Source organism: Morone saxatilis, unplaced genomic scaffold, assembly GCF_004916995.1.
Source record: "Morone saxatilis isolate NCDOM2014 unplaced genomic scaffold, NCSU_SB_2.0 Contig21, whole genome shotgun sequence".
Taxonomy (NCBI): Eukaryota; Metazoa; Chordata; class Actinopteri; family Moronidae; genus Morone; species Morone saxatilis.
The window spans coordinates 15,199,514-15,214,029 of record NW_023339774.1 but is presented as its reverse complement, the minus strand read 5'-3'; the positions used below and the strand labels follow the sequence as shown (position 1 = coordinate 15,214,029).

Here is a 14,516-nt window from a genome sequence, read left to right as displayed (position 1 = left end):
CAATGTGGCAAAAACAAGTAACAATCAGACACCTGGAAGTTTGTCACTGTTAAAACTGAATATTTTTCTCAAAGAAAGTCCATCATTTTGGCGACTAACAAACATCTATATCTAACAAACTATCCAATTCAACCTCCCCCTCAGTGTTAGGGTTAGTGTTAACTAGACAACTAAGCCCCCAGCGCTTTGTTCTCAGCTCCTTCCTGTTCATGCTGTACAAGACTGAAAAGAACTCAGAGAGAACGCTGTTGTGGATGATGCTCAACAACAGCGAGTCTTGGCAAACTTGAAAGTAAGCTGAATATCTGTGGGCAAGTCACTTAACCTGATGTCATGGTTGGAATGGCTACAATAAGATAGTGTTGTTTGGCTCTTTGTTTGTTTCCCATTTACAGAGCCAGCACACACAAAACAAACAGCTATCAGACTATGAGGAGATATTTGCTGAATTTAGAAAAAAGTGCATTTCATTAAAATCACATAGCCTACCTTTAAAGTTCATGGATGTGTGCTGTGGAGGTGCAAAACCAAAACAAGTAATGCAAAGTGGATGAGAGATAAAAGAAGGGAGAAACAGGGAACACATAGGACCAGCTTTTATTGCTTAAGCTTCATCAGTCTGATTAGCGTCCCATAATCAATTGCCTGGTGAGTTTGGCCAGAAGAGCCTCCAAGACATTGCAACATTACACTTTACACTTCTTCCTTTAGTGCTACTATTATAGAGTTAATATATTGCCCAATTTGTTGTTTATAATCTATTCTAATTTATATATATATTGTTATAATATTTGAATATCTGTTTATATTTTATTTGTTTGTAGCAAGGAGGGGGATGCGCTTAATTGTGCAATCCGGCATTGTATAATGAAAAATAAAAACACTTGTACCTTGAATCTTGAACCTTGAATCCTACTCCCGCTCACCTGTGCGGGGCTATTTTCTTCTCTGGCCTCCAAACAGGAGAGAACCAGAACCATCCAACACTGACTTGCATTGTTCCTAAACTCAACTCCCAATCAGTGAGCATGTAGTGGAAATAGTGAGTAGGTGTCACTGGTTATATATTTATCCATGTGACGTTGCAAAAAAATCATTGTAGTTTGGTGGGATCAGGGTACCATTGGCTGCGCACTGTCCACCCATCCTTGTCACTTTGTAGAAAAAGAAAAACCTGAAGTGAAGAGAGTACAATAGACGTTCAGCAGTTCCTTCTGTACCTTACCTGCTCAACATGTATAAAGTTGTTTCCTGTCTAAGTGGCCGCTATGCAGGTCTCATGGGACAGTCCTGCTGTTCACCTGGTTTGGCCAAATTTCACCTGGGAAGTGGTGAGTTACCCTGGAGATGAACAAAAAACATAATTTGTTGGTCTGATGCTGATGCTTACATAGTCTGTGTAGGAGGTTTATTATGGAACCTTTGTTTTTGTGATAGTAAGTGTAGAGATTCAGGTGACCATCAATTTTTCTGGTGAATTTGATCAGCTTGTTGGCTCATTAATTAATTAACTAATATATTTGTACAAGATAACCTGTGTAAAACTCAGGGATAAACATAAGTTGAACTGTGTTATTTCACGCTGCAGTAGATCTTTTTTCTTTATTTCATTTGCAGGTGTTTTATTTTACTTCTTTTTGTTTTTAAATTAGTTTTTTGTTCATATCTACAATTTCTTTAAAGTCTTTAACTTTTTAAAGAAAAAGCCCTTTGTAACCTTGTTAAGAAAAGTGCTATGTAATAATGATACATATATATATATACATACATATATACATATATATGTATGTATATATATATTATTATTATTATTATAATTAGGGACCGAGCCAGCGACCGCTGGAGGTCCCTATTGAAACTGCTATGTTTCTTATTATTATTTTTAGCGACTTCGACTGCGTTTTTGGCCCCCCCTGAACATACGAAAACTCAGTTTTATTTGGCAAAGTGGTCAGGCCTGGTGAAAAATTGTGTTGCTTTCAGGTTGCCACTAGGTGCGCTACTATCATAAAAGGACGTTTAGGCTAATAACTTCTGCATAGTTTGTCACACATTCAAAACTTATATCCACGCGTTTGGTGAATGGAGCTGAATCTCCCTATATAGGCCACGCCCACTTTCCGCCTAAATATTTTTTCGCTAGAGGCAAAATTCCAAATAAAACTACTTTTCGTGTTTCTCCTACATGCTTTGTCCAATTCACCAAAATTTTCACGTAGCATCTGGGGACCGTCCAGGCAAAACAAGTATTTGAAGAATTTTGATATTTCAAAAAATAAGCATGTTATAAAATTAGCACTTCCTGTACATTTTCGTCAAAAAAGGAAGTGGACCTTTCTCCACATTGGTATGTCCGATTGAACACCAAGCTTGGTCCATAGTTCCCCGTGTCTTCCTTAGGATCGTGACAATCTCAGACCCATCGCCACAAGGTGGCCTCTTTAAAATGAACAGTTTATATCTCCGCATCGCACGTGTGATTAAAACAAACTTGGTAGGATGGATTGCCATGACTCCCTGAGGCTCACCTAAAAGGCAGAAAAAATCCCACTCCACCCCTAAAGGTGGGCCCTCTGGTGGCATGATAAATCACTATGCGGAGACCGTAATAGTTAGAATATAAATCAAGGACACGTTTAGAGTGGTGCTGTAGTCTCACGATACCAAAATCGTGTTTGTTGCGTTTATAATCGGGCCGTACAGGCTTTTAAAACAAGCCGCCCCGACACACGTTTCACCGATATGTACGAAATCGTAGGCTACGTGACACTCTTGGACCCATACCCCATACCCCAAACCCCACGGGAAGGTTGGCCATTTGATTTTCAATTTACTTTCGCCGAACTTTTCGCGTTGTATTTTGTGAACGAACTCCTCCTAGGGAATTCATCAGATTTAACTTCAAAATTGTCCATACAGTCCAAAGTATCTTGGCTGATTAATAGTTTGGCTAATTTGTGGCACGTACGTATGAAGGGCGTTGTCAATGGGCGTGCCGTCAAAGTTGCAGGTTGAATCGAATTCTGAAACTGTGCATGCCATTTCTGGCATTTAACGGACTTCTGTTTGAACTAACTCCTCCTACAGATTTTATCAGATTGACTTCAAATTCGATCACTGCAATCTAGACACATTGATGATCAAAAGTTCTGCTATTTTAATTATTATCTAATTTCAAACATGAGGGTTGAATTGAGGGTGCATAATAACATGTGTTTTAGACTTGTACATCATTTAAATTTTCTGTGCTCAAACTAAATGTTTCTCCAGAAGGTAAAATATATATATAAAAAAGTTTTATCAGTCAGTCGGACCAGTTTTAACATTTTCTAGCCCTCGGTAGAAAAACAGGAAGTAGTTTGCACAATGGAAAGTTAATGTGGTTAAACCATCAGCCAGTTTTTAATCAGATTAAATATTGACCAGATAATTCAGAATGTCATGCATCAATAGAAGTTACAACCATAATTGTGCAATAACGACTTTACATCAGAGTAGTAGCCTGGTTCCAGGTTTCTGAATTGTTGTCCACATCTACAATTTCTTCAGTAATTCCATGGCAATTCACTGGTACATGGCAATTCAATCTGATTATCAGGCTACAATATAGAGTCTAGATTAAATGTCAAGTCCTTGGGGAAAATGTCACGACAGATTGTAACACAAAATAATGCCCCAAATGTCACCAAATGTTATAGTAAGGCTTTGATAATCGCATGGATTTCTTTAAAAACTAAATAATCTCCTTTACCTATTTTCTGAGTTTCAACTGAAATCATTTCACAGGTGCAGTATGTCAGAAATCCGCCCTCAAATACCGTCCCGCAGACCTCCCAGAGATGCCTCCATGCAATTTCAAGCCAGATGAATACAAGGTAAAAGGAACATCGCCCTGAACTGCATTATTATTGGAAACATATTGTGTTCTTTCGGATAGGTAAGATTTAACCAAGAGAGAACCTCTCTGCCTCTCAGCTACTCCATCCTGCCACATTCCCACTTCTTGGATTTTTTTTTGCCTGTTTTGGACTGCCTCTTTTGTGCCTCTGTCAACTGCATTTGGGTCCTACCCAGGTAGTCTCCTATGCTGTAATTCTTCTGTGTATCTATGTCTCTTCAGGGTATGTCCAAAGGGTGCATGATGGAGATCCGCAGGCAGAATTGCAACCCTATGACCATGAAGATTACCTACTATAAGAAACCAGTGTTCATCCACCAGGGACACATGGAATGGCTGTGGGATGTAGATGGGAGGCGATATCTGGATCTGTTTGCTGGTGTGGCTACAGTCAGTTTGGGCCATTGCCACCCGTAAGGTCCTCTTTCGCTATGTTGCACAGTGGTGTTTTATTCTGATTTACAGTTTGAACTCAAAAAATTTTGTTTTGACCCTGACATCTGTGGATACAGGAAAGTGACAGCAGCTGCACAGAAGCAGTTGAAGACGCTGTGGCATACTACAAACATCTACGTCCATCCTACTCTCCATGAGTATTGTGAGAAACTAGCGTCCTACTTACCAGATCCCCTTAAGGTACCATAATGGATATTATCACCTGAGTGCGTGAGCCTGGATAAATATGTAGACTGTAATTAAAATGTCTACTGGTCTGTGTTTCCCTGTTCAGGTGATATATCTGACCAACAGCGGCTCAGAAGCCAATGACTTGGCTATGTTGATGGCTCGACTTCACACAGGCAACTTTGACATCATCACTTTCAGGTAGAAGTCTTGTGTGCTATATAATTACATGAAAATAAGAAATGTTTTTAGCAATACGTTAAAACGTTCCAAATGTTTCTTTTTTTGTTTTTTACCTTCCAGAGGGTCATACCACGGTGGCACCCAACAGACAATGGGTCTTACCTCCAACATGCCATATAAATACCCCATTTCTACAAGTTCAGGCTGCACGCATGTATGTAACATTAATGTATTGCAGTGTCATACGCAGCAATTTACAACACAAAAAAAATTCATGCTTTAATTAGGTTGAATATATTGTTGCACTAAACAATGTGCTCCACCCAGTTATTATCTTGTGAGGAAATAATAATTTGTGTCTACAAGATAAAAAAAGAAATCATGTTAAGGGCTCCATATTATGCAGCTGCAAAAGCTGCTTAGCATTAGCTGCACCACTATCCATACAAACAAACAAAAGAAGCTATACATTAATGCTAGCTTACCTTTTTAATGCTGTGGCAGCATTCCAGGTTTTATGAGGATTACTTTGTGCTGATTACTTATGAGTGACTGTTGCTGTCAGGTTGATCCAGCTGACTTTATTTCTGCCCAATAAACAGACCATGTGCCCTGATGTGTTCAGAGGCCCGTGGGGAGGAAGCCACTGCAGGGACTCTCCTGTGCAGACCATCAGAGAATGTAGCTGTGCCCAAGGTACACAAGCACATGTACCCAGGACTCAGTACACTCAGGTTATCTCTCTTGCTGCTCTCATTAAGTCTGTGGGAATATGTATTAGGATCCCTTCTGCAATATTCCCACAAGAAAATGTTCAACTTTCACAGGAAACCTCCTGCTTTGTAAGAGTGAATGCTTGACCTTTGTGATCTTGGTCCAAGGTTAAAGGATATGTATAGTGTATGCCTAATTTATTTTTCTGTGTAGCCCTCGGTAACGGCTTGAAGGGACATTTTAGTTAAAGTTTAGTTCTTTTGTAAGCAGTTGATTTACTATATTTATGTAGAGTAGAGCATTTTGACAAAAATCTGTTGCCTCTTTCAAACTTTTCCCTGAAAGTCACAAAGTTGAGACAGGTAAGTTTTAATCCGGATAATCAGACAAAACAATTTCTTTATCAAGTCTCCTTCTTTTGATTCTTTTCCTCTTTTGACATTATACAAGTTTCAGAATTTTTAGCTGTATCGTATGCCTGTGTCTCAACAGTCCACCTGGAAATGGTCAGTATTTTATCATATCTATATGACTATTTATATTTAAAACACACACAACAGTTACACTGTAACATAAAGTATATGCACACCAGATTTAGTAAAATTAGGCTGTTGTAATGGTGGGCCATAAGGACAAAATATTTACGAAAATATTTGAAATCAGATAAATTTACTATTCATCCCATCGAGTCAACCTGTTTTATTAAAATTAAATCCCAGATACTAATTCTTCCAGAAAGTGCCTCAAGTATTTTATATATATATAATGTCATGCTGCAACATATTTGAGTAAGATTTAACGTGTGATTTATTTAAAAGATTTAACTTGTCAATTATTTAGACATCAGAACTGTGAATCATGGTATTGTGATATGAGAGATCAATACTATTAAACTGCATTGTATTGAATGGAAACAATTTATTGAATAATTACTCACCTCTAGGCTGTTGTAAAGCCATAAATATTGCATTTATACATACTAATTTGTGTCTTATTACTGTCACCAAAATAATTTTCTTTGATCCCACAGGTCATTGCATGGCAAGTGAACAATACATTGGACAGCTCAAAGAGACATTTGCCACGAGTGTCCCAAGTCGAATTGCTGGTTTCTTTGCAGAACCTATTCAGGTACTATATTTTGTTGTGGAGTGCCTTATGGGTGTGATATTTGCAAATAAAAACATGCATTTATAGAGAAATGTGCTTTCTTTGTACAGGGAATGGGAGGAGCTGTGCAATATCCCAAAAACTACTTAAAGGAGGCTTACAAACTTGTGAGAGAGAGAGGAGGGATCTGCATTGCTGATGAGGTTAGATACGATGTAACAAGGCTACGGTCAGGCACTATTGGCCTCTATTATAAGGCTTTAAAGGTAAAGGTGAAAATGTGGTGGCAATTTGTGCTAGCAAGTTACTTGGCAGAGCCTGTTTGCTTTTAGTTGAGTATGTTCAAAGTAGGTTGAAAATTCATGGGTCCAGGTTTTATTGTCATTTTACAATACAGGATTGCACAAGATAATGCAGTTATAGCCCCCTGCATGCTATACACAAAGGACACGTATAAGCAGATATTCAAATATTTCATTTTATTGATTTATTTTACCTTTATTGTGTTAATAGTCAAAAGACATTATGGTAAAAGATGTTATGATAACAGTATTTAAAGTCACCGACCTTGACATCTAAATCATTTAACAGATTTTAGAATTTACATAAGAGACTAGAGCATTCAACTTGATGATATCTTGAAACTTATCCCAGGATATAATAATTAATAATACAATAATTAAAAGCAGTTTTTTACCAGTTTGATGTTGACTTGAGGGACCTAAAGAACTAACCAATCCTGATATCTTGTCTGGTAGTGAATTGAGCACCATGTAATGAAGGACAACAAGATACAAGGCAGCTTATCTAACATTGCTTTATAAACATACAGCAAATGCTGTTTTCTCCTAGTCTCCTAGGGACGACTATCCTACTGCCTGATAAAGAATACAATGATGTGATCTAAAATGATTACCAGTAATAAAAGCAAAGTGCTGAATGATAAACAGTGTCTGCTTATGCATCACTTTGCCAGACGGCAGCAGGGTGAACAGGCTGTGGCTGGGGTGGGAACTGTCTTTTGGTGTCCTTTGTGTTCTGCACAGGCACCTCACCACTATTACTTGTGCTCAGTGGCTTTAATCATCCACTTCCATCTTTTTAGCACTAATGCTTGCATCATATATCATGAAATGCCAAGTTGGAAAAATGCAAACAAATTGTGCCTGACAGGTCCAGACTGGATTTGGGCGAACAGGAACTCACTTCTGGGGTTTCCAAGGTCATGAAGTCATTCCTGATATGGTTACAATGGCAAAGGGCATTGGTAATGGATTCCCAATAGGAGCTGTTGTTACAACACCAGGTGAGATAATACTGCGGGACATACAATCCTCCTTTGAAATTCATTGAAACATCAAATACAGTTCATTATTTCTGCTTTTAAACAGTCAAACAACACTAGAAGAGATGACAATTATGATCTTTTTGAGCCTGGAAAAACATTTTCAATCTGTAATAATTACACAATCATACCTCATTTACGATTTGCAGGCCACTCATCACCAGCTGTGGAACATTTGTATGTACGTGTCAGTAATAATGGTCACTTCAATTGAATGTGCAGTACATTGACTCTGCCTATGTTTGTGCTGACCCGATATCAGATTGAAGTTAAATCATTTCAAAGATAAACAAATACAGCTGAATAAAATGTTGTTTTTCTCAGGGCCAGAATATACAAAGAAAACAGAAAACATTGTCAGAATTCATATGTTGATTATGGTAGAGTATTACAGTGTTGAAGTAAGTATGTCTCCTTCTGTGAATAGACGTGGACTCACAGGTTGCTCCTGTGTTGTTTATTTAGAAAGCTAGTTGCCATAGCTCTCTCACCAACCCTTTAATGACCCACTGTTTCATGTGCCATAAAACCCTACTGGGTGTAATTTAAAAGTTAAGAAACCAACGTGAAAACTCTGATATTTCCGCCAATCATTTGTAACCGATATAGTCTGAGAAAATGTATTTTTAAGTGTTAATTTGAGGCAGCGATGAGTGGAGATGTGAGCTTGTTTATTTGTGTTTTTTCCAGAAATTGCTGCTTCTTTTGGAAAGGCCTACCACTTCAACACCTTTGGAGGAAGTCCTATAGCTTGTGCCGTGGCTTCATCAGTGCTTGATGTAAAGATTTATCTTGTTCATCAGTCCTGTTAGCGCAAGGGAGTTTAATGTGATCGAAATCCAGTTTTGCATTGCTACTGTAGCTGAAGTTGAAGAGGTCATAACAAGCACACTGAATTACAGTGTGCTTGTTATGACCTCTTTGCAGTTTCTTTTTTCTGCTACACTTATCTGCTCTATAAATCATATTCTGTGTGAGGAAAAAAACATTGGGGGAAGCCAAAAGAGAGAAATGTATATTTTACATTATATTTTATGGTATATTATATATTTTTTTAGTTCATCATCCGTCTACATATGTTGATTATGTTCATCATTCATTCATCAACGAGTATCGAATCATTTTAATTGAAACCATATTTGCTTAAACCAGTAATGTCACATCATCAGGCAGCCTACTACACAACACAAGAGCCACAGACTTAAAAACAACCCACAGCATTCCTGCTCATCTCTCTCCTTCTTATCTAACTTAAAAACACGGCGACACGTATTGTCCTGCACCTAAGCTTGTCGAACGAGCGACCAAACAGACATTCACTGGGGAGAAATGCAAAGCAAACATCAGTTTGCAGGCTAGTTATTTGATCAGCTGGAGCACATTAAACAGCATTAAAAATCTACCTGCAAATATTTGGTCTGTTTCAATTTTGGTTTGGTCCTTGCTCTCAATATCACAGCTAACAAAGCAGTGTCTGCCCATGACTTGTAAGCCACAGTGCAACTTTGTTTGCTTTGTCTATTGTTCCCCTGCCAGGGTTTCAACTTGTTCAGCTTTGGTGTATTTTGACCAGAGAATTTGTGACTTTGACCAATAGGAAGCTGTCTTGACACTATTGCTGACCTTTGAGGGGACTGGAAAGCAACAGAGAAATGGTTAAATGATACTAAAGTTGACGGTACAATTATTTCTTTTGAATAAACTCTGTGAACTTTTCCCGCTACTGAGAAACAGTAGAGAGAAACTAGAGAGAAGCTCGGAGAGCTTTTTTTTACTGCAGTTAGCTTGCCATGCCTTGACAATAAATCTACTGACAATGAATAAAGACACTGATTATGATTTATAATTCAAACACGACTAACACTCAGTAGTTTTACTCAACAGACTATCAAAGAAGACAGCATACAGCAGAACAGTCATAATGTGGGCACTTATCTGATGACAGAACTGGCAAAACTCAGAGACCAGCATGACATTATCGGTGATGTGCGTGGAAAAGGCCTGCAGATCGGTGTGGAAATGGTCAAAGACAAGGTATGGCGCTTGTAACAGAAGTGACGCCTGCACTGGGCCCCCGGGGGCCATGGTTCAGCTCAGTTAACCTTTATGCAGCAGTGATGAACTGTAACTCTGAATAGAACCATCTCAGCTGTTCAGACATGTTTTTTAATCAGTTAAATCTGGAAGATACTGAATTTGAAGGGGGAAGAGAGAGAACCAGAAACGCATGAAATATTACAGTTGCCCAGCAGCAAATCCAAATTTAGGTTAAGCTTAGTATACACTTAGTTCTCTTACTTACTAACCCTTTGTATTTGTAATTTACCATATTCTCTGCTAGAAGTGCTTGTATAGTGTAAGTATTGTATTATATCAAGCAGAAGGATCTCAAAAATCATAATTACCTGTACCAAACTCTGGATAACCCCTCTGGAAAAGAATTGGTATGTCGAATTAGACTTATTAAAGGTCGTTTTATGACCAGTGACTGAATAAACACTGCCAAACTTAGATATGACTGGATAAGTGTCATCCATATATTACTTTAAGGTCTATTAAGGTTTAGGTGTTCTCTACAGTGAATCAAGGAATTGACCAACCTAACACTATTCATTCTTGGATAAATGTCTTATCCAACTCTATTTTTTATTATGAAGAATGCCCTTTAGTACAATGAATTACATTCCAAATGAGTAACTGATCCTGAAGAGGAGATCATTATCTGCTGCCTTGTTTAGTTTTTTTGTGAAGAACTTTTTATTGAACCACTGCGAGTGAAACATACAGTAGCATCCATACAACTTTTATAAACATAATCCTCCAGAGTGGAGGCTTTGGCATTATTAATCCGTGCAGTAGACAACTCAAGTAACACTATATCATGAAAGTAAATCAGCCATTTCCTAGTACTAAGACTGCTGCCTTGTTTGAACCCCTTGGCCATTATTAACCTGGAAACTGTAGATGTAGTAGCCAGTAGTCTGGCCATTTTGCTTGAAGTGGTTAGTTGCTCAGACACAGGCAGATGAAAATGTTCATAATGTTATTTACTTGATAATAGTTTAATGTAACAGCTCCAGCCACATCCACGTATTTATCTCTCCTCTATCATCCACAGGTCAGCAGGAACCCACTGTCTCCTGAGGCAATGAGTGAGATTTTTGAGGACATAAAGGACATGGGAGTCCTGATAGGGAAAGGAGGAGTCTATGGACAGGTAACAGCACCATCCTCAAAGTAGCCAGAACACACTACAGACCAAATAAAACTCAGCAATAGTCTTCCCACTGTGTTTCCAACAATCACCAATGATGGTTTGGTTGAAATAAACCCCAACATGCACGCACGGCCAGACTGGCTGTGTAAACAAATCAGAGAGAGGTTGCCATATCAACACAGGTGAAGGGAGTGTGACGTCATTCTCTGCTCAGGGCTCCACTACATTTTTACAAAGCAAATAGTTGTTTGCTGCTATGTTAATGTTTCAAATCTCATATATAAAAAAGCGAGAACTGTTAGCTCTTCTTGAATTGTCTGATTTTTGTGAACAGTGGCCCCAACACACATTCGAATACACAGCCGGCACCCACATTGCAAAGCAGATTGTTGTCGAGATCAACATTAAAACATTATAAACAAGTTGTTGGTATGACTTTTTTAATGCAACATTTTCACCCTGAATCAACAGAGACTCGTGTTCATTTTAGTATTGGCTTGACAAAAGGATTCAAATAAAGAGATTTCCTTCTGGCATTCCATGGTGTATTTCATAACTTTGGGACTGATCTAGCTGCTGTAGCCTTTGATTAAGACCATCTCTGGTAATTTTGCCTCCATCTCTGCTCTTAAGTCATCACTGTAAAAGCAGCAAATTGCTTCAGAAAATAAACACTGCAGATATTTTTATCATTATCCCACTAGAACAAAAATAAAAGCATATGGGGCAGATGTTGTTAAAAGGTCATTTACTACAGAGTCAAAATGTCACTGCCTACACACCTCGTCTCTGTTAAAGAGAAAGAGGTATAATTGAAAGATAATTGTATTGAAAATGTATTTATTCACAAAGCAACAATGAATGAATCAGCTGTAAAGCTTTGCCCTTACCTTGGCCTCGCCTTTGAGAGCATCCTCTTAGTTATGTTTATAGCGGTTTCTCATGCAAGAAAAACCACTATTACAATAATACCTCCTACAACAAATTCTAGCTCACACACCAACATGTTGTACTTTTTACTGATGGATCTACTTAAACATTTTACCAGCCTATGATTACTCCCATTTCTAAATGTGTGTGCTTGTCTTCTGTTTTCTCAACCACGTCAGACCTTCCGCATCCAACCCCCCATGTGCATCACCAAGGAGGATGTAGATTTCTTCCTGGCAGTTTTTAACAAGGCCATCCACAGCTACGTCGACAGAAAATGAACAGGAATAGCTCAATGCCAAGGACCAGACCTGGAAACCCCTTCGGCAGTGGCTTGCATTTTTGTAAATGCTTTAAACTGTAATGCTTATCATTTTGCTGACTGCTCTATTAAGTGAACTTTAAACTTAACCACGCATGTTATAATTTTGAAGACACCTACGCTGCTGCTTTGTAATTCCTTTTTTCTTTTATAGTAAACACTCATTCAATACACTGGACAAACCTCACAACTTTTAGGTAGACATGTTGTGGTTAGGACGCAATGTTTTGTAGTTAAACACTATATACAGTATGTATAAAAACAATATAGTCCCTGACTATACTATATATCTGAATGTAATGTATCACGTTTGATGAAACAGCTGTGCATTTACATATTGCTCAAATATGCTATTTTGTATTTCTGTCTCACCAATAAAACAGCATCTAAAAAGGGTATAGGTGCACGTTTTGTACGGACAGGTCCAACATACAGCAGTTTATTGTTAACCAGGGTTACTTGAGGCATTAATGCAAATCATTCCAGAGTTGTTGTTTAAATACCAACATGCAGTATCACTTTTATTTTTATGATGCAGTAATACCACTATTGAGCTCTTCGTGACAAACCAAGAGAAATGATTCCATAAAACAGCAAAGGATCTGATGAAAAGGTGTTTCCTATGTGCATACTGTATGGTTTTCTCAACTGGTTTATCAGTACAGAGGATTTCATAAGTTACTGGGAGAGGTACAGAAAACATCATTCCAAGCTGGAAGACTCAAACACCAAAAGGAGCCTCTCACACATACACAGTTGTCTCAAAGAACGTGATTGTGTAATTTTAAAAAAAACAAAAAAAACAATTTGCTCTCAGTCAGCCAATCCAGTTCATTAAAGTCCACTTTAAAAAGGCATTTTTGTAGTTTATCTTCCCCCTGAGAGCCTTCAAGAGCGTTGCTTTCTGTGTCCCTCTCTCTTTCGGGTTCATCAGCCCAGATGAATTATTTGTTATCTGTTCTTCTTTTTGTCCTTTTTGCTCTTGCTCACGGCGCTGTGAGCGGCGTTTGAGGAGAGAGCAGAGGCATGGCCGGTGGTTTTCAGATGGTCAAACAATTTGTTTCTTGTTGGGAACTCGTTGTTACAGGTCACACAGTGGAGGGTTACTTCTTTCTAGAGGTGGAAATAGGGATATGTGGTTAAACAATATAAGCATGGATAATAAAAAGAATTTAATAAGAATTATTTCATGGATAATGGTCAATCCAAACCACATAAAAGTCTGGGTTTTACTGTACAAACCTCAGGAAACTGTTCTCCTCCTGTGTTGGACTTGACATTTTTTGGTTTGTCTTTTCCTCCCTTCTTTCCCTTTGGCTTCCCAGGGCTGTTAAGGCAACATTTACAAGACAGATAGATAAAAATCAGATTTTATCCTGCATAATTGAATGCAGGAATTCACTGTGTTGCTTCCGGCTACTCCTTCACAACTGGCACTAAATTACTAGCCCTGTTTTGTATTGTCATGTGCTCACGTGAGGATTTTTGAATCTTTGATTAAATGAGGTTCCTGTTTTTCCAGAGCAGTTGTTTCCTCTGTTTTGAATATTACGTCAAAAACTGAATGAGAACGGAAAAAGACCAGGAACAGGAACACACCAGTCTTTACAAGTCTAATGAGGGGGCAAGCATTTTAAAACACTGCAGGGAGAATGTGAAACATTAAGAGCCTAATCTCAGTCTCAACACAGGCTGAGAACTGTAGTTCAAGTATTTAAAAGCTGCACTAATGAAAATGTTTATATCAACAATAGATCAAATTTGAATGAATGAATAAATAAATGTAATGTGTCGCTCGTAGTAGAGAATTATCATCTCTATGAAGCATTTTAGTGTCTTTCGGCTCATTATTTTGGTTTTACGACCCACAAACTCTGCTCTCATCAAGCTTGTTTCCAACACACGGATGCCTATTTTCCTCAGGGGTTTTCCATAGAGCTGAAGAAAAAGAGTGAATATGAGTCTGGAATATTTATCAGGCTGCCAAAAACACAAGTCTTAATGAATGTTGTGTCAGCTGGATGAGTAAAAAGCAATTGATTGCAAACAAATTTGCCGTCAACAATTTTTCAAGGTGATAATATGACAGATGTTGTGTTTTCAGCTTCTTTTGCTGCCCCCTAGTGTCTGAAATAAAGAATCAATGCAGCGTTAAGGCCTCTGCACACCAACC

The 14,516-nt window shown here is 38.2% G+C and overlaps 2 protein-coding genes across 3 annotated transcripts in view; one reads left to right on the top strand and one right to left on the bottom strand.

Moving 5' to 3' along the window:
• Window positions 1-1,114: 1,114 nt before the first annotated feature.
• Window positions 1,115-12,302, top strand: LOC118332615 (alanine--glyoxylate aminotransferase 2, mitochondrial-like). Its single transcript, XM_035667991.1, has 14 exons — window positions 1,115-1,331; window positions 3,787-3,875; window positions 4,121-4,311; window positions 4,411-4,534; window positions 4,629-4,723; window positions 4,826-4,919; window positions 5,308-5,401; window positions 6,450-6,550; window positions 6,640-6,732; window positions 7,703-7,835; window positions 8,565-8,653; window positions 9,759-9,908; window positions 10,993-11,091; window positions 12,201-12,302. The coding sequence occupies exons 1-14, from the start codon at window positions 1,235-1,237 to the stop codon at window positions 12,300-12,302; spliced, it is 1,551 nt and encodes a 516-aa protein (XP_035523884.1). The 5' UTR covers window positions 1,115-1,234.
• A 454-nt stretch (window positions 12,303-12,756) lies between these two features.
• The window catches only part of dnajc21 (DnaJ heat shock protein family (Hsp40) member C21), a gene marked incomplete at its 5' end in the record, with an annotated part of 6,758 nt that continues 4,998 nt past the window's right edge, over window positions 12,757-14,516 (bottom strand). For both annotated transcript variants that reach the window (XM_035667988.1, XM_035667990.1), the window contains 2 exon segments: window positions 12,757-13,456; window positions 13,586-13,670. In XM_035667988.1, the coding sequence (XP_035523881.1) occupies window positions 13,295-13,456; window positions 13,586-13,670 (247 nt within the window).

Bases quoted from the DNA above. Each gene is read 5' to 3' on its own strand.
- LOC118332615 (XM_035667991.1), top strand. From the start codon at position 1,235: ATGTATAAAGTTGTTTCCTGTCTAAGTGGCCGCTATGCAGGTCTCATG. The intron at 4,535-4,628 runs GTACCATAATGG...TTCCCTGTTCAG, and splicing joins ACTTACCAGATCCCCTTAAG to GTGATATATCTGACCAACAG. The intron at 5,402-6,449 runs GTACACAAGCAC...TTGATCCCACAG, and splicing joins AGAATGTAGCTGTGCCCAAG to GTCATTGCATGGCAAGTGAA.